At 51.2% G+C, this 22863-nt stretch overlaps 1 protein-coding gene across 5 annotated transcripts in view; it reads right to left on the bottom strand.

The window, feature by feature from the left end:
* The window catches only part of ZFHX3 (zinc finger homeobox 3), a 547783-nt gene that overhangs the window by 72924 nt on the left and 451996 nt on the right, over positions 1–22863 (bottom strand). For all 5 annotated transcript variants that reach the window (XM_071814502.1, XM_065847943.2, XM_065847947.2 and 2 more), the window contains 2 exons: positions 19819–22556; positions 16076–16572 (listed from right to left, as the gene is read on the bottom strand). In XM_071814502.1, coding sequence (XP_071670603.1) covers positions 16076–16572; positions 19819–22510 — 3189 coding nt within the window. In that variant the 5' untranslated portion in view covers positions 22511–22556. The remainder of the gene's footprint in view (positions 1–16075; positions 16573–19818; positions 22557–22863) is intronic.

Genomic DNA, 22863 nt, shown 5'->3' on the forward strand with positions numbered 1-22863 from the left:
ACACTGGTGTAGTAGAGCAGCCCATGAATATGGAAAATCGCTGGATAAAAGGCAAGTTCTGTAATAAAAAGGGCTGGAGGGAACCTGAAAAGACAGCAAGATAAAAATCTGTTGTCCATATTGTAATTATATGGCTGTTGAGTGATTGAAAAAGGTTCTCCGTAACACAGAGCAATCGCAGGACTACCCATACAGCTGATGTCCTTCACCAGCGACAGCAATGATCCACATGTTATGCTGCAAGGATCTCCAAGGATCCGTGTATTCACCGCACAGCACACAACACGCTGGTCTGCTGGTGTTAATGCCAGCTCAGCTTAAAACAACTGCCCCAAACACTTTCTGTACATGTGGAGCCTGCTTTAAGAATTTAAATTAAAACGGTGGTTTTTTTCCTCCATATTAAGTCTCTTGGAAAAGAAACTGCTGCTCTCTGAAAGAAAAGACCCAGGACGTTTCGCATGCGCTGAGCTCCTGACTGCTAACCAAGGCCGAGAGGCACTTGTCAGTGGCATCAGGACACCCCACTGAGAGGGACGTGGCCTGGAGAGCGGTGGCAGCGAGAGGGTGGATGAGCCCCTGCCCCCACAGCGAGCCCCCCACAGCCCCTCTAACTCTGCCTGGGCCCCGGTGCCCCAGTGACCGCACTGGAGCCCGCACAACAGGCTGGGACACCGGTGCCCCCGAGGCGCAGCAGGGATGGGCAGGATGGCAGCACTGCTGCCCACAGGCAGGACGGGTAGCATGGGACAGGTGGCACAGGCAGCTTCCTGAGCTCCGGCCAGCCCACGTGCAGCAAGGAACACTGTAATAATGCTCCATAAAACCATGTGGGAAATTGAACCAGCCTCCAAAAACCACACTGAGTTCACATTATTTAATAAAATACTACAGACACAGATCAACTTCCCTTACCCAGTATTTATTGTTTCATCTCTCTCTAGAGAAGTTGCAAGTGCTATGATAGACTGAAGATTTCCTTGTTTTCATATAGCTTCTTTATAACTTCCTACAGCAATGTACCACATTGAATCCCAACAGATAACTGTACAATAACAACAATACACAAGACAATTTTTTAATCCTCTCCATAAATCGAAGGATATCAATATCAAAGAGATGGATGACACAACCTCCCCTCACAGAAGCCAACAAGGACACATTTAGGAAGAAGAGACCAAGCTCATCCTTCACCCACAGTCCTCGCACAGAAATATTTGTGAGAAATACTTTCCACTTTTTCCAGTCAGCTAGAGGACTCTGTGCAACCACGGCCAACGAAAGCCCAAACTCTGTGCTCCTGCCTTGCCACGGCATCCCTGCAGCACAGAAACGCATACCCCCGGACACGAAACCACCAGCCCTTCCCAATCTCCACTTGCTGCGACAGACAGTGGTACCTGCTCATCGGGCAGGTCACCAGGACCAGCACTGGCCTCTGCTCAGCTGCGTGCTCTGGCATCCCACCAGGATCAACGTTCTCCAGCATCCCACCCGGATCGGCCTTCTCCTTATGCAGTGCCCCGGTTGAGCTGGGCTTACGGGGTCAGCCCAGGACACAGATGAGTCCTGGACTAAGACAAGGCACCGTCCACGCTCTGGGGCATGTTAAGAGCTGCTACAATAAAAGGAAAGCTGGACGGCGGTGGTGGTGTAGCTGTGATAGTCGAAGATGCAGATAACGCAAGGATTTCCAAGAGCACGTTATATGGGAGGGGGGGGAAACAAAGGAAGGTGCAGTGAACTAGTACGACAGAGAATCTAAGAGGAAATAGGAGATGTATAGTATTTCTTGAGTCCCAAAGATGAACTGCAAACCAGCAGAGCGAGCCCAGGGCCGGGCAGCCCTCCCAGCAGAGCGGGCGGGTGCCCAGCAGGGCAGGACCATGACACAGCCCCCGTGTGGTGCTGCTGCGCATCAGGTACCCCAAACAGAGGGTCAGCAGCACCGCCTCATTCAGGCAAGCGCTGTGAAAGTAAGTTCATTAAGTGTCTGTGAAACACACAAACAGAACACAGAGCACCACAGAAATGCCCATGAGAAAATAAATAATTCTTCATTCAGTGAAAGCTTTGGATTGTATTAGACAAAGCCTGGGGCAATGTAATGAAAGAGGAAGATAAAAAGAAACAGAATAATTACTCATTCACAGAATGAGGTAAGAATCCTACTGGAAAAATATGTATGGAAATACTTATAATTAAAAACTATAATAATGCCTGCACACAAAGGGCTGAATTAAGGCAACCTTAAGTCTGATATTTTCTGTGTTTAAGATAGTTGTGAGGGCTTCCATGAACTGAATGGACACTAATGTGTCTCAAGAACTGTGCATGTAAATCCAGGCAATGGCTCCATGGCCCACACCACTGAGCAGCTCTGGTGTGAGCGGAGGCCCCAGGACAGCAAGGGGGAGTCAGGGCCTGGACCTGCTCAGATTCCTACAGAACGTGAAGCACCAAGTTCCCGAGTTCATACAGTGCTTCCTTTCAGTGCAGCTGTAACGCTGATGCTAATGTTTGTGTAAAATGTCCAATGTGTATCTAAAACCTAATTCAATTATAGTATACTTCTGTAGAGAGATCTACAAGAGACCAGAATTATTCCAAATATTAGTTGCAGCTATTCTCTCCAAGACAGACTACAAAAATGGAAAATATGGAGCTTGCAGAAGTACACTGAAGCCAACAGAATAAAACCGGAGATGACAAATGTCTCTGTTCTTCGGTGCTCCCTTTGTTCAAGTGTATCTGCACCTACTTGTACTTGGCATATCCAGGTACAGAAGCTCTTGGGAAAAACCAGTCACGATATTTATTGGTTTTAGCAATTCGGGATCTGCAATCCACAAGGTAAAGTCCGTAGAGACACACACAGTGTAAATGATAGATACTATAAAGGCAGCACTAATCAGTATTAAGACTACTTACTGACTACTGTAATTCAGAAATAAAATGGAAGCAGCAAGATCTGTTTTGGGAGCAGTGTCCACCCGTGGCAGAGAGGTGTGAAGAGGTGACTGATTTCTAAATCCTATTTCTGAAGATGCCAGTGTAACTCCATTTATTCCAGTAGTCCTGAGACTCCTATTTCTGTGACTGTGTAGGATTAACTGCTTTGCAAAGACACTTGCTCAGGGTTAGCGTTTGCTTTCAAGAGGCCAGTATGCGAGTTTCGTGTCTCGCTAATCCACCTGCCCAGCACAGAGTCAGACATTTTAACAGGTCTATCTGAGTAATGCAGAGCACACACCAGAAAACCCAGGGAAGCCAAACCCAAGGAGGTGTGGAAGCAATCAGAGCAGGGTTTCTACACAGTGGGACCACAGGAAACGTGCAGAGGCAGACAGGAGCGGCCTGGAACGCAGAGCCCATGACATGGAAAACACCATCAACGCAAGGACACCTGAGTCTTTAAACATCCCCCACTATGGTCCCAGTATGTTCAAGAACCAGCTCTGGGACAGCTGGTCTCCAAGGGATATGGAGCAGAGCACATGTACCAGCGTCTGCTCCATTTCCACCAAGGCAGCTGGTGCTCAAGAGGCACAACTGCCCACTCCAGAGCCCTCCTGCACACATCGGTCCGGCTCATCAGCAGACGCCACAGGCAGGGACACTCCACCACCACCCACACAGGTAGAACCGTGGTCCTAACGCGATGCACCCATACCCAGCATTCCTGGAGTTACAAAACAGCCCCGCAAACACTGTGGGGGTCACAATTTACATCAGCAGTTCTCACATGAGGACACCCTCAGGCTTTTTGCTGAAGAGGATGCAACTCATACCTGAAGGGAGGAAGGCATTAGCCACCTCGGGATCGCTCCCAGCTATTCCTCACTCGCTGCTTACCCTGCCTAATGATCCTCCTTTCCCCGACACACATGTGAAGGCTACAATGCCTCTCTGAGCCAGTTTCAAAAAAAAATTAAAAATGGCTGATCCAAGAAGTCGAGACCCACTGAATTAGGAGTTTCTCGGTTGCACAGGAGGACACCTGGACTTGGACAGGGCTGCAAGGACCCAGCAGGAACCCAGACAAGGGGACAGGACCTCCCCACCTGGGGTGTGACCCAGCTGGCACCCAGAGGCTTTGCCACAGCCAGGCACTATGTGGGCATTTGATGTGATCCTGTCTTAACCCCCTCACCCACACAAGTCCTTCCTTCCACCCCTTCACTGTTCCCTGCTTCTAGCTACATCCAGCCCCAAAACGTCTCAGTGTGACAGTGCAGCACCTGCCCTACCAGCACCCTCCTGTTTGCTCCTGACCGAGGAGCCGATCTGCACCCCAGCAGCAGCCGCCGGCAGGAGTGCAGGCAAGCATGGAGTCTTCACAGGGCACCAGCGCTGCCCTGGTCTCTGCAGCTGGCACGGGGACACCAGCGCTGGGAGAGGAACCAGCCCTCAGCCCTCGCAGAGGCAGCAGCTCTCGCCCCGGGCACAGGGACCCCAAACGCAGGAGGCTGGGGACGCCCCAGGACCCCTGGCGAGTGCCTGGGTAGGGGCTCTGCCAGCCCCGCAGGCACTTAGAGCCCCCAACACGGCCACCGTTGTGGGTGCTGGAGCTCCAGCGGTGCAGCCGGGATGCTGTGCCAGGCACGCTGCTGCCGAGAGGCGAGCGCTCTGCTCCTTCCCCACCAAAAACCCCGAGGCCTCCTGCATGTGTGCTAACCACAGCCCTTTGAGAGGCTCATGTATTTACAAACTGAGGCATGTTGAAATCAAAGGGGATACCATATGACATAATTCACATTAAAATGTCAACAGGCTGACAATTTATAGAGTCAATCCACCGAAGGTGGGGAGAACTAAGACGTGGTAATTGTTTAATTCCCGCTTAAACCAACAGCAGCTTTACCTTCAAACGTGGTACAATGTGCAGGGCCTTCCAGGCGCGCTGTCAGGCAAGCGATGCCAGCAACTGGCACTCGGCCAGCAATTAGATAACAGTGTTAACTATTTATAGGCACTTCCCACCAGCAGTGAGATGGGATGCTGCTGGGAGAAACACAGCTTCAGCCCACCCCACAGCAAATATTTGCCATCAGCACCAGGACAACCTGTTTTTCAGGAAGGTGAGTCCCTCTGGTTAGGGCATGGGAGGTCCGCTGCCGCACCCCACACCTTCTGGGGAGGAGACAGCGTGAGCGGCCAGCTCTGCGGGCACTGGCTGGCAAACCTGCCTGCACGCCCCGACCCCCAGGGCCTGCAAACACCATTGCAGAGAAACAATCAAGGTACCAAGTGCCCTAGCTGTAAATTACTCTAGGGCACACATGAACTTTTTACCGCAGGTAGATCACAGCAGCTTTTCCCATATCAAATATATTGTGCTGTGCTGTGAGACATGACATCTGGGCCAGCTCAGCTCGCTGACGTCCCCTGCCCACAGACAGGCTGCTGGCGACATGTCTTGTAGCTGCAATAATGCATAAGGAAAGCATGAGAGAGAATTATGCACCACTGGGAAAAATTTTACCTAGATAAACCACAGCCAATAAATTTTCTATAAATGCCAGCTAATGCTGTCCCTTTGAGAGCAATGGGAAGGGACCGCGTGGACTCCAGAGTCCCCTGCACAGACTTGCTGTCTGTACATAAACAGTAACACCTCATTCTCTCTTCTACCTCATTAACTGAAACGCATTAAAACAAGTGTGCATTGGGAGCAGAAAATGAGACTGTTAAACCAAGCTGATATAATCCTCATCAGCTGTGGGAAATGAGAGCACATCCATTATGCTGAATCAAGTGCGCCAACTGTGATTTACCGATAACATTAAGACCCCAAGAAAGATGCTCTTCGCCCTTGCCTGTGTCTCTCCCGCCTCTGTCACACCGGCCAGCTCAACCTGCCGTCCCCAGGACTGTCTCGTGCATCACATCCAGAGCTCCGGGGTGACGCTCCCCACCGCAGCACCCCCGCTGGGCACAGCGCTGCAGTCCAGCTCTGCTCAGCACTGTCCAGGCCTCCTGTCCCCAGGAGGCATCTGCCCAGTAAGAAGCCTGGAGCCCTCTGACTCCACTACTATGGAAATGAAATAAAATGCCAAGCAGCCAGCAGAGCACACACCCAAAAACCAACAAACTCAAACCTGGATGTTCACACAAGGGCAGGGTGCCTGGGGTGATGGACACGTCGCTGTGGCATTCACGCCTTGCCTTAATGTTACCAGCCCACAGAACAGCACAAAGGGCAGAAAATACAGGAGCGCCTCGGAACAAAGCCACCAGCACTGTGTCATTACAGGTGGCCCCAGGCTGGCAGTCCCATGCAGCACCAGCCAGAAACAGGGCAGTCTCAGCAGAGGTGATGAAAGCTGTCACACAGTGACCTGCAGCAAGGGACCAGCTCTGCACAAGGACAGGGAACTGCTCCCTTCTCCTGGGAGACAAGCAGGACATGTCCATGCCCTCACAAGCAAACACTTGCTGGAGATGTTGGAAAAAGGCTCATTTTTCTCAGTGCAGCCAGCCCAGGGGAACCCTCCCCACAGCACAGGAGGAGCTGGCTGCAGGAACTGCAGGGACCACTTCACATCAGACAGCGGCTTCGGGACCCCCAGCAGCCTGGGTGGAACCGCCAGCCTCCCCCCACGGCTCAGCTCTCCAAATTCCCTTCTCCTCGGCCCAGCCGCGCTCCCTGGCAGCAGGACAGGGTCTCCGCTCCCCGATGCCTCTGCCTCGCCTCCCTACGTACAGCAGGAACGTAAGCAACCGCTTCGGCACTCGCGTATGCTATTTCAGGGGTTTTAAACCATGCGTAACTATTAAAGGGTTTTTGTCTCCAAGTGCCATCGGTTCGCAGCACAGTCCAGGCTGGGCTCTGCAGGACTCTGTTCGTCCAACCTGCAGCTCCTGCAGCCCGTGCTGGCATTCTGAACAGGGTCCATGAAGTCTGTTTAACCAGCATGATGTGTGCAACAGAATCACAAAGAAACAGGCATTTAAAGTGACATCTGTTGGATTAATTAGCTGTGTAATTAGCCTCCCCTCTGTGGAGATAGGCTTTGTTACCACTGCCTGAAACTTCCCCAGGTGATTTTCTTTGTAACCATCCCTCTGCAAGCCTGAGAACCAGGAGTGGGTGGGACAGGACTGTGATGCCTGTTCCAAGAGAGGCCGAACAGTCCCAAGGCCACCGGGCAGCTGGAGGGAATTACGCGGCAGCAAGTCAGAGGACCTGAACAGTCACATGAACGTGGTGAAACCCACACAAGTCACAGGCATCAACCCTGCAAATTCTGTACCTGCAAGCACGGGACGAGAGGAAGGGATAAAATCTAAATTTTTACATTCTGCCCAATTAGATCAGAGAATCCTGGCCTCTGCTTCCCACACCACCTCCCCACTGCGCCTGAACTGCCGGGGGAGCCGAGGAGGCTCCAGGAGCCACACGGCAGAGCAGCGGCTGCACTAGGACCTGCATCACCACAGCGGCTCTGCTGGGCACCAACAACCCCAGCTGATGCTTGGGACAATGAGGAAACCAGGATCCTGGGATTAACTGACTGCACTGATGATTCAACAGACACACAAAGGTACCTTCTTAGAAAACGACCACCCTGCTTTAAACGCAGAGCAAAAGAGGGAAGGAAGCAATCAGGGCATTCATTTCTGGTGTCAGGAAAAAAAGTAGTTTAACAATGGAGCTGTACGGCAGCTCCAACATAAATCAAGCTGGTGCCTAAGCAAGTGTTTGTACTGCAAGCTGATCCCAGCAGCTTTTCCCTGTTGTGCCACAACAGCCAGATTCAATTCCTCACAGCTCATGGGAAGGTTCAAAATATGGTAGTAGGAAGGCAGTTTTAGAGAACGATGATACAGCACTACCAAAAGTCAACTGACACCAAAGCTCATCATCTTTGCTCTGCACAGACATGCCAAGCCCCTGCCAGAGCCACGTGAGCCGGGATCTGCTCCTCGTGCACACCCCAGCACAGTGTCTGCAGCCAGGGAACAACTGGCACCTCTCAGGTTTCACACAAATATTCACCTACCAGGCAGCGGTGGCATTGAAGATGGTGCAGCTCGGGGCCAGGGCTGCGCTCCGGCAGTGGTTGGGTTCGGCGCCCTGCCCGCAGCTCCGCGGCGTGGGCAGCAGCCTTGGCACACAGACAACGTAACCCGGAGACAAGGATCTTCAAAGAGCGGCAATGAGGTTTACCGGAGCTTGTCCAACTGTACCCAAAGGCACAACTTCCAAAGAACCTGTTGCACAAGTGTGACTTATTGCCTAATTTGAGTTGCAGAACTTGATTGCACACATTACAGTGCAAGGCCAGAATTCTTAGGACTGGCAAGTAGGACCAAAAGAACATTACGGTAATAAGTTATGTATTGTGCATACATTATTTATTGTAATTTAACGAATTCCCTAAGAGATACCAAACATAGAACCTCCTATGCCACTTCCACAGTACAATTATTTTGGGAGTTTAACTGTTACAAAATTTATTCAGGAACAGCTCAGTTATCTCGGGAGAGAAGATGACAAACGCGCCTTGTAACCTGGTTGCATTAACACAGCCCAACATGTCACACGGAACAGGGTGGGGAAAGCACCTTATGGCCTCCTTCCCAGCTTGCAAATCAACCCGCTGCCAGAGATGGATAGTAATGAACAGCCATCCATTATTTAATAAGCTCATCTTCAAAGAGCCAGCAGCTACACTGCTGTCACCTGGCCAGGACTGATCCCGCGGCACTGAAAGGCTGACCCACCCCAACCACGCAAAGGAACTAAGAGCATCTCCCAGGACTTGCAGGCACGTGAAGAGGAACACGGGCACCCAGATGGGAGCAGAGGGCCGTCAGGCAGGGGACCCACTCAGGCACAGGCTCCAGCAGGACTTACAAGCCCAGCACTGCAACTCCACCCCGCAGAACTGTCCCCAAAGCTCAGCCCGCTGCTCCACCCGGGCCAGCTCAGTCCCACCGCTTGTCTCCAACTACACACACCACGTGGTTGCAAGAGCATCAGTATGAGACCTCTGACAAACACATCAGGATAACACCCCTGACAAACAGGCCCGTTACCTGTCAGAACAAATCTCAGGCCAGCTCTCCTGACAGGATCTCCGGCTGCAGCACCAGGTCTGCCAGCAGAGAGCAGGTGGACACACAAAGCTCTGTGCCAGCCCGTGCTCACACCAGCCCATCACCCAGAGAACAAATGAAGGTCTTCTGGATCCAGACCAGCATCTCCAGCGCACTCTCACCCTCCAGCTCCCCTGCAGCACACCAACCCAGCACATTGGGACAGGAGGAACAGCAGGTCCCTGAGCTTACACCACTACAGCACGACCTGCTAGAGCTTCTGTTCATGGCCCAACATTGGGGCAAGGACCATAACCACCTGTGCTCACCCTGACAGTTTGTACAAGCATCATCTAAAATGGCAGAAATTCCTGCTTTGAAATTTAAATACACATCACATATTCCAGAAATAGTGAGATAAAAAAAATGAACCGTAAACACAGACAAAACTGGCATCATACGTGAGAAAATGTCGCACAACATTCCCACTGCTGCCACCTCATTAAAATAGTGACGCTTTGCAAGACAAGAGTTGAGGTCCAGGACAGCTCAAGACACCCCGGTGTCAGCCCTGCCACCCCCAGCCCGGGACCGCGACAGAGCTGGGACAAACTGCCCCTTTCGGCACACGAGGACAAAGCCTCGCAAGGTGTCCTTCCCTCGTTTGGGTTTTGTTTGTTTGTTTTTAACCAATTCTCACCAATATTTTGAACTGGAAGTCCTGTTTGACAGAAGGCTTTGGTGAGATGCTTTGGCCAACTCCTGGCTCCTGCTGCCAAGATCACTCGCTCCCTCAATTGTTATTCAAGTTGCTTTCACAGGGTGGTTTCTTCACCAGGCTGTTGGTTGCACGTGGCTCAGTACTTAGGGGAAAACCGTTGAAAGAAAAATCTAAGTGACTGAAGACCATAAATAAAACATATAGCAAGCAGTGCTGTGTATTCTCAATAGTTTTGATTTCAACCCTTTAAAAAAGCAGTACAGACAAAGTGGTTTTTGATCCTATTCTAACATACTTCATCATCAAATATTATACCTAAAGGAAGGTAAAAACCTACTTCTATGCCAGGGTGATGTGGCTGGAGCAATCTGTCACTCAGAGAAAGGCGCAGTCCCAAGAGGGAGGTTTCTGAAAGGGTTAAACGGATAGTGAGTGGTTTTTGTATTAAAATACTTGGCAAACCCAACAGGATGCAAAAGTAGAACCAGATCGTGAGGGTTCATTCCTCCTTTAATTGACTGTACTGTGAAAAGCAGTTTTGTGTAGAAGCAAAGTGCTGCTTGAATTTCTGGAAGGCGGAAGGAGGCAGAACAGAGCTTGGGGGTGTGGAGGGTCCGGGCGAGCAACCCCGTCCCAGGGCTGGGCTGAGCTCAGCCCAACACACACGGGCTCAGTCCAGGCCAGGCTGGAGCTCACACAGCTGCTCTGGCTGGGAGTTCAGCAGGCCTCAAAGTTCATTCCAGATTTAAGCATGCTTCACTTCCTAAGCTTATCTTTCATTATGAGTTTATCCAAGACTAGAGGATGGCAGATTTGAATTAAAGGTTTTGGAGACCAGCTTTAAAAATGACTTTGTGGGGAGACTTAAACGGGTATTTCACTTGTGAAGCTGCTGTTGGAATTTTAACTTCAGACGTCGTAGGAAATCAGCTAAAATTCCCTTATACTCCATAATTTAAACAGGATTCTGGCACAATTTGTGTTACTCATGAGTGTAAGTCAGAGCTCTGACGCTGCATGTGTAGTTCAAAAGATAAGCTTGCAAAAATAAACCCAAAACACACAGAAGGCAGAGATTGAGTAAATCAAAGGTTAATACAGCTCTAAATCCTCTGTAACAAGCACAACAGACTCTTTGTGGGCAACTTTACCCTAAGAACCTTAAAAGGCAGAGAGCGAAAGAAGTTTTTGACAAAAATCAAAACCCAACCGCACTTCCTTTCACCTACGCTAAGTCATTTGGGTATTTCAGAGCTGAATCACGCCGGTGACTCGCCGGGCCGGGCTGGTCCTGCGGTGACGGCACCACTGCCGCTCACCGGCAAGGACTGCGGTCCCGTCTTGTGACAGAGGACAGACCGACCGACCGACCTCTAGGAAGCGCCGAGCCAGCCCTGCCCAGGCTGCCCTGCTCTGAAGGGACGGGCGCCCTTCTCACCCATACGCCTGCTCGGACTCTGCTTGCTACTGCTTCTATCCATCTGCTGACTTCATGCTCTGCAGTTTCTGGCACACAGCACTGCCACAACTGTCTCACCGGAGGCACAGGTTCCTGCAGAACCCTCCGGTCTCGGTTCTGTCCCTAGCACCTCCGCCCAAGACGCCTCTGCAGTTTACCCTGCAGTTCTCTGAAACATGGGCGAGAATTCACTCCTCCTCCCCTCCTCATGCTGTGCTCCTTCTTCCCTTTTCCTTTTTCTGTCTCCCCTTGAAATACTTTCCTATTTAATCATGTTGGACTGTCTGTGGACTTTGGTATGCTATCCCCCCACCCATTTTCAGCTTTTTCTCATGAGTAGTATACATTTAATATGAGCGCCTAATGTGGTTTTAAGGAAATCCTCTGTGACCTGCACACATCACACCCTTTTAATTTCTCTAACAGTAGCTCACGTAGTTTTAACTTCAAATCTAGACACTATTATGGTAAATGCTCTTTTTGCCTGTTTCTACTATATTATGGAAGGACACTGAATTTGAATGCATTATCACTATCATTCAGTAGCTACATCTCATACAATACTCCATGCATGATCTGGGATTAAAACTTTTTTGGGATTTTCCAACAAGCTTCCTCCAGTTGACACTTGAGTCTCCAGCGGTCTGGTCACTGCAGCACATGCTGCCGTGACATTTACCCCATGTGCAGAGCGGCAGCTGAACAGTCTCCTCCAGCACTTTCTACATTGCAAGCTGCCAAATTTCCCCTTGGACGTCGCGGCCACCATCCTGGTCCAGTACCTGGTGATCCAGCCTTGTCCCATCTTCTTAACCACGTGATCTAAATCACTGCTGGGAATTCGATGATATTTTAGTGGAGTCAAGTTAATGCCCAGTCACCCCAACTCCTCTGTCACCCTCCCACCGCAGCGTCCCTGGGGTTTCCTTCCTTTCCACCAGTTTTCTCAACTGCCTGTTGGATCAGAATCTTCATTTCAGACGCACAGCCCCACCACAGCTCTTCAATTAACACTGCACAGAACATGTGCTTTTGGTTTCAGTCTGTCTTGTGTTTGTACTTAACTGGAACCATAAAGCTTGGCTCCCAAACCCCAGCACAGCAACACATCCCCGCAGTCCCTCCAGCTCAGCCTTCCCACTCACGAGGCGCTCAAACTCCTGCTGTGCCAGTGAAGAGGCAGGACGAGCCACAGGCTGCTGGGTTACAGCCGCACCTCCTGTTTTCCTTTCTACAGGTCATCTTCACTTCTTTCCAGGTCAGCAGAGAGCCACAGAGTTTCATCACTGCTAGTATCTCCAGTACTGATATTAAGGGGTCATTTTTTTCCTGCACAGCCTGCATCTCCCAGTTAACAAAGAACCTCTATGCAGGTCATCAAGTAACCCAAACCCTCTTCTTCAGACTCCCTATTCCCTAAAAAAGTTAACTCAGCACTCGGAAAAACTGAAAAGGAAGACACTGAATGAACTCATTGAACGCACTCATTTGGCAGTCTGGTCGGCAGTACGTTTCTTCAGTAGTTCTTTGTTTAAACTTCTTCTGAGTCGCAGGTTTTGAACTGGGGATTTTCAGGAAGTTGTAGGAAACGTCCAAACCTGGCTCTTGCCTGAGCAGATTAATTCCTTCTGGAAATTCCACCTGTGCAAGAGACGCCCGACCTCTTCCAGATGTGGGGAACGCTGCTCTGCTTTGAGTCTGCTCTAGTCCTCCTCGGTCATGAGGAGACAGCTCTTGGCTTCTGTTTCCGTCTGCCTGCACTTGTCAAGAGTCCGTACAGTCTCTGCCTCTCCGCTTCCAGCCACCAGTCTCACCACATTCGTCAGGCTGTCCCAGCCAGGAGATGAAGGCTCTTCAAACCCAGCAGCTACCGTGAGCCAGTACACCCACCTCAAAAACTTAATCACACACCTTTATGATGGTTCTTTTGCTTTCTGGGTCATTTATCAGAACACAGAACCCACCAGAGCTGCACCCAGGGGATGCGCAGTCATGGTGAGAGGCACGAGCACCGCGCTGCCCCGGCAAGCGCAGGATAAATGACAGGATTTCCAATTTAGTCGCAGGATTTTAGGGGGACAGTAGGGACTCAGGGAGAAGATAAGAATAGAGGAAAGATTATCAGACCTTCCAGTTTCTTGTCGTAAGCAAGGACCCTGCCCCGGGAAGAGGCCTGACACCAGCTATTGCAACGGCAGGACGAAGATGGCAGCAGCAGCCCAGACCTTCTCCTTGGGCTCTGGAAGCATTGCAGGAGGAGACTAAAAGGTTCACCCGCTGCAGGCTAACAGTGCCTCCAGATCACACTTTTTGGCAGCAAGTAGCACTAACAGAAGTGGCTCTTGGGCAATGCAAGCAGCCAACAACATGTGATTTAAAAGGAAAACGGCAGAAAGCAGAAAAAGGAGGATTGTGTGTGATAAGCCTAGTGCGCGCCCTCACCCAGCAGCATCTGGAGAGGATTTTCTCCAGCAGGCAGGGAAGAACTCGATTACATCCAGTTAACTGTGCTCTAAACTGATTATGCATGTGCCAGGCTAATGGATTACATTAGCAAGAGGAAAAATAACATCCAATCAATCTCAATTTACTGCAGACCACACCAAGGCCTGAGAGAAGAGCAGCCGTTCTGTGAACTCCCCCACATCTCCGGAGCGCAGACAGGGCCGCTCAGCGCCAGGAGCCGCACCGGGGCCGCTCCATCCACCGACGGGCTGTCCGTGAGTCCAACCCCAGCTCCCGCTCTGCCGATCCAGCTACCCGCTGTCCCCTGCTACAGACTCTATATAGGCACACAAGAAAGCTAATATATGTACCACACCACAGGCTGCGCGACTGAGGTGTGTTGCTCTCCATCTGGTCTCTCACTGCTTTCACCTCAGAAGTGACGCAGGGCTGTAAGAGTCCTGAAAACCACCCTGGCCCCCGATGAACCCGAAAACTGACCATTCCTCTTGGCCTGTCTGAAGAAGCATTTCAGGAACCTTCACTACAAGCACCTACAGTTGTTCCCAGCCTGACTCTGGTGGAGTGTTTTTCACTTCCCCCTGCCCCACTTTCCCTCAGAGGAGAGAATTCCAGTGCTGACTGCTTCTTTCCCAACAGAAACCACTGTAGATGAAGGATCTAGATAAAGAATTTTTAAACCTTTGCAATATCTATTTAAGAGAACAATATTATGTGTTAAAACACATAACAGAGCTTTCAGCGAATTCTTTCATGCCCCAAACTGAATTCCACAGGCAGAGGAGATTCAGTTTCCCAGCTGGCTTTTTAAAGTCTCCCTGGGACTCCCCTGCCCTCAGTTTCCAGTTGATTTTACTCTCTCAGGTCTCCTGCACATCTGAGAGCAGAGGCTCCTGTGTAGACCTGACCATTTTTAGAGCCAGACTGTGCTGCGTTAGGCTGGATCCCAGCTGACGATGGTAAGAGCAACGGGCTCAGCAGCCTTGGCCTCAGCAGCGAGTTCAGCAGATCCATATTGCTCCTCTGGGCAGCTTCCCATCGACTCCAGGCGGGTCCAACAACCACAGTTCAAGGCAAACCTCCTATGATGCTCCCGCTGTCCCTTTCCACTCTGAATTTGCTGGAACTGCTCATTCCTAGGGAAAAATCCGGGAGTTTTGCAATCTAGTGTGTCTGCACTGTGATGTGGACGGGCTACTGTACAGTTTAATGTCATGTTTTAAATTCACATTACACAAAGAAAAACATTCAAATAAATAATTAAGCACAAAATACAGTCTGTGTGTATGTAAACTTATATTTAAAAAAAATATCACCATGTTTCAGGGAAAGCAGGAAGAAAAGGATGAGGACAGAAAGAATATTAAAAAAACCCTGAGAGAAATGAGAAGACAATGAGTGGGATAGCACATGTCAATGGACGGTACGCTGCTGCTTAGATTTATGGCAATTCGTACCTGATTGTTCATACTAAAGCCATTATGGGATGATTAGAGAAAAAGGTGAAGCTTTAAGTCCAGTGAAAATCAATAGAAACGTCTGGAGCAATTCTGCTGCACGAGTGAAAGGACTATTTACTGTATCCGGAGCTCCTCTTGGGTTACAGCCCACAGGGCTCAGGTCAGCGAGGGGAGGGGGTTGCGAATGAGAAAAAGAAGTGAGAAAAGAGAAGATGGTTATCAAGATTATCAAAAGACAAAATGAGGGGGAAAAATAATTTAAAAAAAGACTAAAGGAAACAAGATGGCAGTCACAGTGCAAATACTGCAGTGGACAAAAACCTGAAACACTTCCAGATACAGCGTGTCCATATCCACAGTCAAGTACACACACACGGGCTCCTCTTCCAGCCTTCTCCCTTCTCCAGCCTCCAGTAACACTTTCCTTACAGATGTGGCACCATGGGGCACAGAGCACCAGAGCAGCGCACCAGCTGCCTCTGCCTCCGTCCCCCTCCACGCCAGGACGGACACGCTTTCGACAACAGCACAAACCTTTGAGTGCTCATGAAGAATCCCGTCCGGGTTAACAAACCGCCTTACAGAAAAGAGACAACAAAAGCATGGCAAATACTACCTTACACAACGTTTTCAGCAGCAACTGTTGAAATTTTGTGCAGAAGTACCACGTATATGCAGCGCTATAGGACACCCAAGCCCCCACTGGAGCACCTTGACATGAACACCCGTTGGCCCAAGGCTCTAACAGCCACGGTTGCTCCCAGAACGCAGGCTGAGGAGTTGCACTGCCAGGAGAGACTGGGTCCTGCTGGAGAGCTGAGCAGCTGATCTCCAAAGGATCACAATCCACTGCAGTTCAAAACAGATTTTCCCTTGTTCCAGCACCTGGGCAACGAAGGAAGATGAAGCAAAGCCAACCCTTACCTTATAGAGCTTCAGGCTGGCCTCGTGCCTTGAGTTCACCGTGTGAAGACGCAGCTTCTCTAGACTGTTGGTGTAGTAGTCACACGCATTGCATTTCAGATGTACTGGATTCCCAATGGCCACGCACTTCAGCCTCCACTCGTTGGCCTTGCCACCCTCCTTGATATGCGCTACCAGCTGGTATTTCTGTACGTGCTTGTCCGTCTTACAGTGGAGCTGGAAGTTCGCCTTGAGCTGCGTGTTGTAGCGGCACAGCTTGCACTGGTACGAGTCCCCCATCACCGCCTTCCACTCGTCTTCGGGGAGGCTTCGTTCCACGTTCATGTGGAGGCCCAGCATGTCCAAATTGTCTGTAGTGAACTTGTTGCACACAGCACACTGGAAGAGCTTCAGCGATGGGTCGTTCGTTTGCGTGAAACTCTCACCCAAGTTCATGAGCTCCTCAGACACCAGCTGTCCACCACCTAACCGCATGTCCAGGGGGATCTCTCCGCCCACTGCATAAAGGAAAAAGGGGAGAAAGAGGTCAGAGAAGCTGAATTATTTACTCACAGAAGAGAAGCACAGAGCAGAACGTATGCCATGCTCAGTGCAACTCTTGCACCCAACAAGCGCACAGTGAAAGCCAAGCGCAGCCGTCCCCTCGCCTGCTCCTCTGCACTGCCGACCAGCACCGCGTCTGGCAAAAAGCAACCGCAGCTGGTGCGCAGGGCTGGGAAAGGACCACGACAGCCCTGGAAACCCACCTCTGAGAGACCTGTGAAAGGTGGCAGGAAAAACACTTTGTACAAAGTCTCAAAAGACAAAGAATTCCTTAGTGCTGCACTGAAAGCCTCCATGGCCATTTCAAGAACAGCGTAACGTGTTATCCTGTTTTTATTTCCCTACCTGGAGAAGCAAGAAATGCTACCTCATGCAGTACCTGGGCACAGTACCTGCTAAATCCAACAAAGGTCAGAAATGGCAAGTCCCAGTGATGGCAGCATGACTGCGAGGTCACCCACCACCCTCGGAACCAGGCAGCAGAATGTGGCAAAGCACCATCTGAAAAGTGCCACCCCCACAAGACTGAATCTCATCTCCTGTCCAAGGGTGCAAAGTGGTGGGCTGTCTTCTAAAAGCAGTGTTGACAGACGCTTTGTGTGCGCAAGGAAAAGGCAACCACTATTAGTGATGAGAGTGCAAGAGCGTGTCAAGGAAAGCCAGCAGGACACTCACTGTCTTTAAGTGTTGGATCTACTCTCCAAAGCCAAAGCTCTTCACTCACAGTAAATGATGCAGCAAGCTCTTATTTACATCAGAGCGCTTTGGAGGTGCGGACAAGAGAGACTTTCTTTTTCTAACATTTTTATGCTCAAGCACAGAGACCAACCACCAGCCTCTCCTTAGGACCTTTGCTCCACCTTGCTCTCCTTTTCCGTTTTTAAGACATTTAAGCTCCTCCTGCAGCTTTTTGGTACTTTACCTTGATCTTACGTCATAGCTCAGCAATCTTATTAAAGAAACCTTCACGTCAACAGTTACTTGGCCAATCAAAAAGAGGTTTTATTTCCTTAACTTTTAGTTTCCTATGTTTCAAGGCACTCAAACTTCAGGCAGAACCACGCTGACCTTTCTGAAAGCACATAACCAGAGCTAGTGCAGACCACAGCTTTGGGCTGGGTATGTGCTACTGTCTTTCCTGCAGAAGTGCAAGACCACTATGTTCATCGCAGTCCCAAGCAGGATGAACTGCAGCTTAAAAAAACAACCTGAATGCTGAGTTTGCTAGAGAAACGGCACCTCATTTTCATCAAGCAGATCAAAACACAACTCACACAAAGACCAGGATGGGAAACACCCCCTGCGTGTCCTGCCAGGAACCCATGGTTCCATCAGAGCAGGCAAACACCTTTTTCATCACCTACTCTATTCCTACCTGCCACGGTAGAATTATCCTCTCTGTCCAGCTCCTTCTGCATACTTGCTCACTAAATATTCTACCACTTGCCTTCTATGGTCCGTATCTCCTAATCACAGTGATTTTTCTAAGTGTCCCTTTTAGATTATACTCCCAAATCCTCTCTTTAAATCAGTTTCTCCTGAACACCTAATGCAGTAAAAACCCCTAAGCAGACTCTTCCAAATTATTAATATTCTACTCAAATACAGTTTTGGACTGAAGTATAAAAACAGGAAAAATCTGTTTCACTTCTATCAAAGTTCATAGTGTGTGTATATGAGTCTAGTGAGCTGAGCTCATGTCAAGTGCTTACTGACATGGGAAGAGCTCCCCCCGTGATCCTCAGCTGGAGATCCACGGCCACGCAGTGTACAACCACAACCCCTCGTTGTGCCCTTCCGGAGGCTCCACCTCAAACAGCCCCAGGTTCTCCCATGCCAGCCACGCTGCTCCTCGGGAAGGAGGGGCCAAGAGCTCCAGAACCCACAGACAGCACCACAACTTCACACATTACAAGCTGTATTACAAATGACTGTCTATTGCATCTGTCGGCAATGTGGAGCTATTGAAAATACACTTAAAAAGATCCTGCCCTTGACCTCCCAAGGATCCAAGCTGGGATACCACAGGAAAAAAAAGATAATTAATTTATAGTCACTTGAGTTCCTCCATTTTCTTTTTCCTTTTTTTAGTACCTTATGTTGTTATTCTCTCATGTGACTTTCATGTCCTTCTGGACTAATAATAAACTGTACTATGAATAGCTGAAGGAAAGGAGAACACACATGAGCTCAACGAACCAGTAATGGAGCGCAGCAGTAACAACGGCATCGGTGGCTCGGCCGGGGAGGGCAGAGCGCTGCACCGAGAAATCAGGGCAGAGCAAAGAAGCTAAAGTGGCAAATCTCACATACCTTCTCCAGGCACCATGGAAAGCTCTCAGCAGCATCAAACCAACAGAAAGACAGCAGTAACTTCAGTGGGTGTCTGTGTCTGAAGCGTGGTGGGTGCCCTGCTCTGCTCCACGGCAGGTCCCACCCAGTGCACCGCCACTTCAGCACATGATGAATGCTCATTGCCAGGAAAAATGCATTTAGTAGTTCATTTTTAAGTGCTTTTGTCATCTGAAGAGGGGAAATAATCTCCTCGCTCTCTCTAGCCATTTCCCTTCAGTTTAATAATCCCAATCTGGTCAAACCTCGAATTTTCCATCTCATGCTGGCATCAGAAGAACGGTTTCAGCTCAGTCTTTTCAGCAGAGGAACATCACTCCTTCAACCAAATACATCACAACTCTTAAAATGTGCTTACCTTTTCTTTTCAGGGCAACAAACCAACTCAGCATCTGCCTTTGAGAGCACCAGCAGCCAACCAGACCCTCTCACAAAGGCACCTGCCAAGCCACCCACACTCCTACCAAACCAAGGCAGAATCATTAGGGAATGCTACAGGAAAGATGCTTTCCACAAAGAGGAATGTTTAATTCATGTCAGCAACAGTCAGTATCTACTGTTTATTAGCACCCTACCAAAATTCATACAAAACGTACCAGAAAAGTAATGTATTTTCCCAGAATGAGACAAACCGGTCTGGGGAACGCAGAAGAGATGTCTCCACTGAGTGGTCTCCATCCTTGATCACCACCCAAAGGTAACTCACTGCACTGTGGCTGTGCTGCACCAGGGGCTGCAGAGATGGAAGGATCTGGCACGCAGCACCCTGTCCACACATGAGTTTTGAGGTAACGCAAACACAATCCCTCCCTAACACACAGACACGGTGGAAAACCCTTCAGCCTCACCTAGAGATGGAGCCATCGTTGCCATGGGATTGGTGGGATCGAGCTGGAATCCACCCATCATGAACTGTGCATCTGAGGAAGTGCTGTCCATCTTCAGGTTGGGAAGGTTCATGTTCTGCGCCAGGTAGTACTGGTAGAGCTCGGCCTCGGCAGGGGACGGCAAGCTGCCGAGGCCCAGGTGCCGGTTGTGTTGGATTTGGGACATGTTCTGCTGAAGCAGCATCATGTTGTGCATGTGCTTCTCACTGGTCATGTGAATACGAAGGTTTCTAGCTACGTTGGTCTCATAGTCGCACACCTCGCACCGCCATGTAGGTTTGGTTTTTGGTTTGGTGGGGGAGGGGGCCCCACAGGTGCTACCAATGTTGGCAGCCGCAGCCGCCGCAGCTGCTGCAGCCGCTGCTGCCCCAGCGGTGTGGCTGAAGACTTGCTCTCCCCCTCCGTTCTGCAGGTTTTGCATGTTGTTGAGATGCTTGTCGGACTGCATATGAATACTGAGGTTGCCTTTGGTAGTAGTGGAGTAGTTACAGACCTCACAGCGGAAGGGCTTGTAACCACAGGTGTAGCTCTCGCCCCGCGCCAGCCGCGGGTGCGGCTGTCCGCTTTTGCAGTAGACGCAGGAGCCACCTGGCTCAGGATGTTTCTCCTTCATGTGCGCCTCAAGCGTCTGCTGGTACTTGTAGTGCCAATTGCACTTGGGACACTTGAGTGTCTTACACGAGTTGCGAGAATGCATCATAGTCATGTGGCCACCCAGCGACCGCGAGGAGCCCAGGACCGTGTCGCACTTTGGGCACTCCACGCCACTCCCCGAGGGGCACTCCCCACCCCCAAGTTCACAGAGGGGGCCAGCATGCTGGTGATGGGAGATGTAGCTCCCGTCCTCGCTCTCCGCGCTCTCATTTGGTTCTGGTGCTGTGGCATTGTCTTTATTGGCACTTTCATCTATAAAGTCCAGCCTCCTGCTGCCCTCTGCTACGCTGGCTCCACCGCCCTCATTGTTAAAGCTTAAGTGATTCCTCCTGTTTGCACCATCAAAGACAAAGGAAGAAGCAGAATTAGAACTAGTAGAAGCTGTGCCCCGCGACAGGGTCTGGAGCACGTTAGGCATTAAGGGAGAGTTAGAAATGCTTTGGTTTGAGAGAGCAAGGTCCTTTTTGCTGCTGCTGCCACCTGCCACAGCCCCAGCATCCTCCTGGGGCCGGTCCTCCAGTTCATCCTCCAACTCGCTCGGAAACAGTCCTTTGCAACCCTCATCATCCTCGTCTTCTTCCTCTTCCTCCTCTTCTTCCTCCTCCTCCTCCTCCTCCTCCACGTCCTCCTCTTCTTCCTCCTCCACCTCCTCAACTGGTTCTGCCTTTTCCGAGAGGCTGTCCTGGTCACCCCCCTCCTGCTTCTCCCCCTCCGCCACCCCCGGGTCCTTCCCCTCGGCAGACGCGGTGGGGCTGGACGCCAGCGGGCCCAGGGGGACTGAGGTAATGGGAGTCTTGAGAGCCGAGCTGGTCAGCCCGCCCAGGTTGAGGAGCGCGCCGGGGGCCAGGACACCCGCTGGCGGCGGCTCCGCTCCGCCTGCCGCCCCGGCCTGGAGGGCCTGCTCGCCTTCCATGCGAATGCCACTGAATTTACCATAAAAACTGTGTCCAGGGCCTATGAGGTTAGCTGTGGAAACAAGAGGGTGCTGAAAGGTTTTGTTTTTTGGTTCCAGAAAGCTGACAAGGGGTTCCTTGTCTTTGCCTATCCCTTGGATGATAGCGGAGATGTTCTTATTGCTAAGAATTTTCCGCTCCTCCTCACTCAGAGTCATTCGGTGGTCGTGCACCGCGTGGGTCACGAACGAGCGGACATACCCAAAGGAGAGCTTGCACAAGAAACACATTAGGATGGGCTTCCTCTTCCCGTAGAGCACAAAGCCATCAAATTTGGACAGGTCCACATTGTTGGGAACATCTTTGGATACGCAGGAGCTTTTGGCAGAACCGTCGCTGTTCAGGTAATCCTTGTTGCTTTTGTGTCGCACATCGAAGACGCGGAAGCTGTGCAGGACGGGGCTGATGCCCGCCAGGGCTGAGGTATTCGGGAAGGCCTGGTCTGAGCCCTCAAACCACTTCCCGAAGGATGAGGCTATGTGGAAGGTGTTGATGATCTGTGGGTAGACGGGAGCGGCGGCGGAGGGCTCTCCCTGCTTGGGCAGAGAGTTGGGGAGCAGCGCGGGGAGGGCCGCGCCGCCGGCCCCGCTCTGCGCCAGCTGGCTGAGGCTCTCCACGATGTAGGCTGAGCCATCCGGCTGGTAGACGATCTCGCCAGCCAGGTTCTCCACATCGCTCTCCTCCTCCCCGTCCTCGCTGCTCTCGCTCCCGCTCTCCCCCCGGAGCGGCAGGGGCGGGCGGGCGCCGGCGCAGCGGTGCTCCATGTAGCTCTGCAGGCCGGCGAAGGAGGCGGCGCACTGGCCGCAGCTCACCTCCTTGCCGGCGGGCTCGGCGCCGGGGCCGGCCGCGGCGCTGCTCTCGGGGACGCGCTCGGGGAAAGGGACCCTCAGGCTGTCCAGGGGGCCGCGGCTCTCGGTTGCGGGCTGCTCCATGCTGCCGGCTGTGTCGGGGAGGTGGGCGCTGTTGAGATCAGTCCATTGCTGGTGCTGAGGGATGCCGCACCCATTGTCCTTCCCAGGGATGACAGGCGAGTCACAGCCTTCCATGGCAGGGCCGGCACGGAGCGCTCATCGCACCCGGTACGGCTTGGACCTGCAGGCAGGGAGAGAAGGAGAAAGGCAGGTGAGTCAGGGAGGACAGAGAGCTCCCATGAAGACCCCCGCTGCAAAGGCTGCCGACCCCACTCATCAGGACCAAACAGGCGGCTGTGAGAGCCAGAGCCTCAAGATGGGCTCCAGGAACCGGCAGCCTGGCCCCGGGTAACATGGTGCTGGAAACAAGCGCTGGAAACGCAATGGAAGCAGGAATGCAAGACACAAATCAAAGGGAACTGGAAGGTGGTGAAAAGCTCCCCCACCACCTTCCCTGAAGGGGGCAGGAAGATCATAGGACCTGCACT

This window comes from Patagioenas fasciata, chromosome 13 (assembly GCF_037038585.1).
Source record: "Patagioenas fasciata isolate bPatFas1 chromosome 13, bPatFas1.hap1, whole genome shotgun sequence".
In the NCBI taxonomy this organism is placed as follows: Eukaryota; Metazoa; Chordata; class Aves; order Columbiformes; family Columbidae; genus Patagioenas; species Patagioenas fasciata.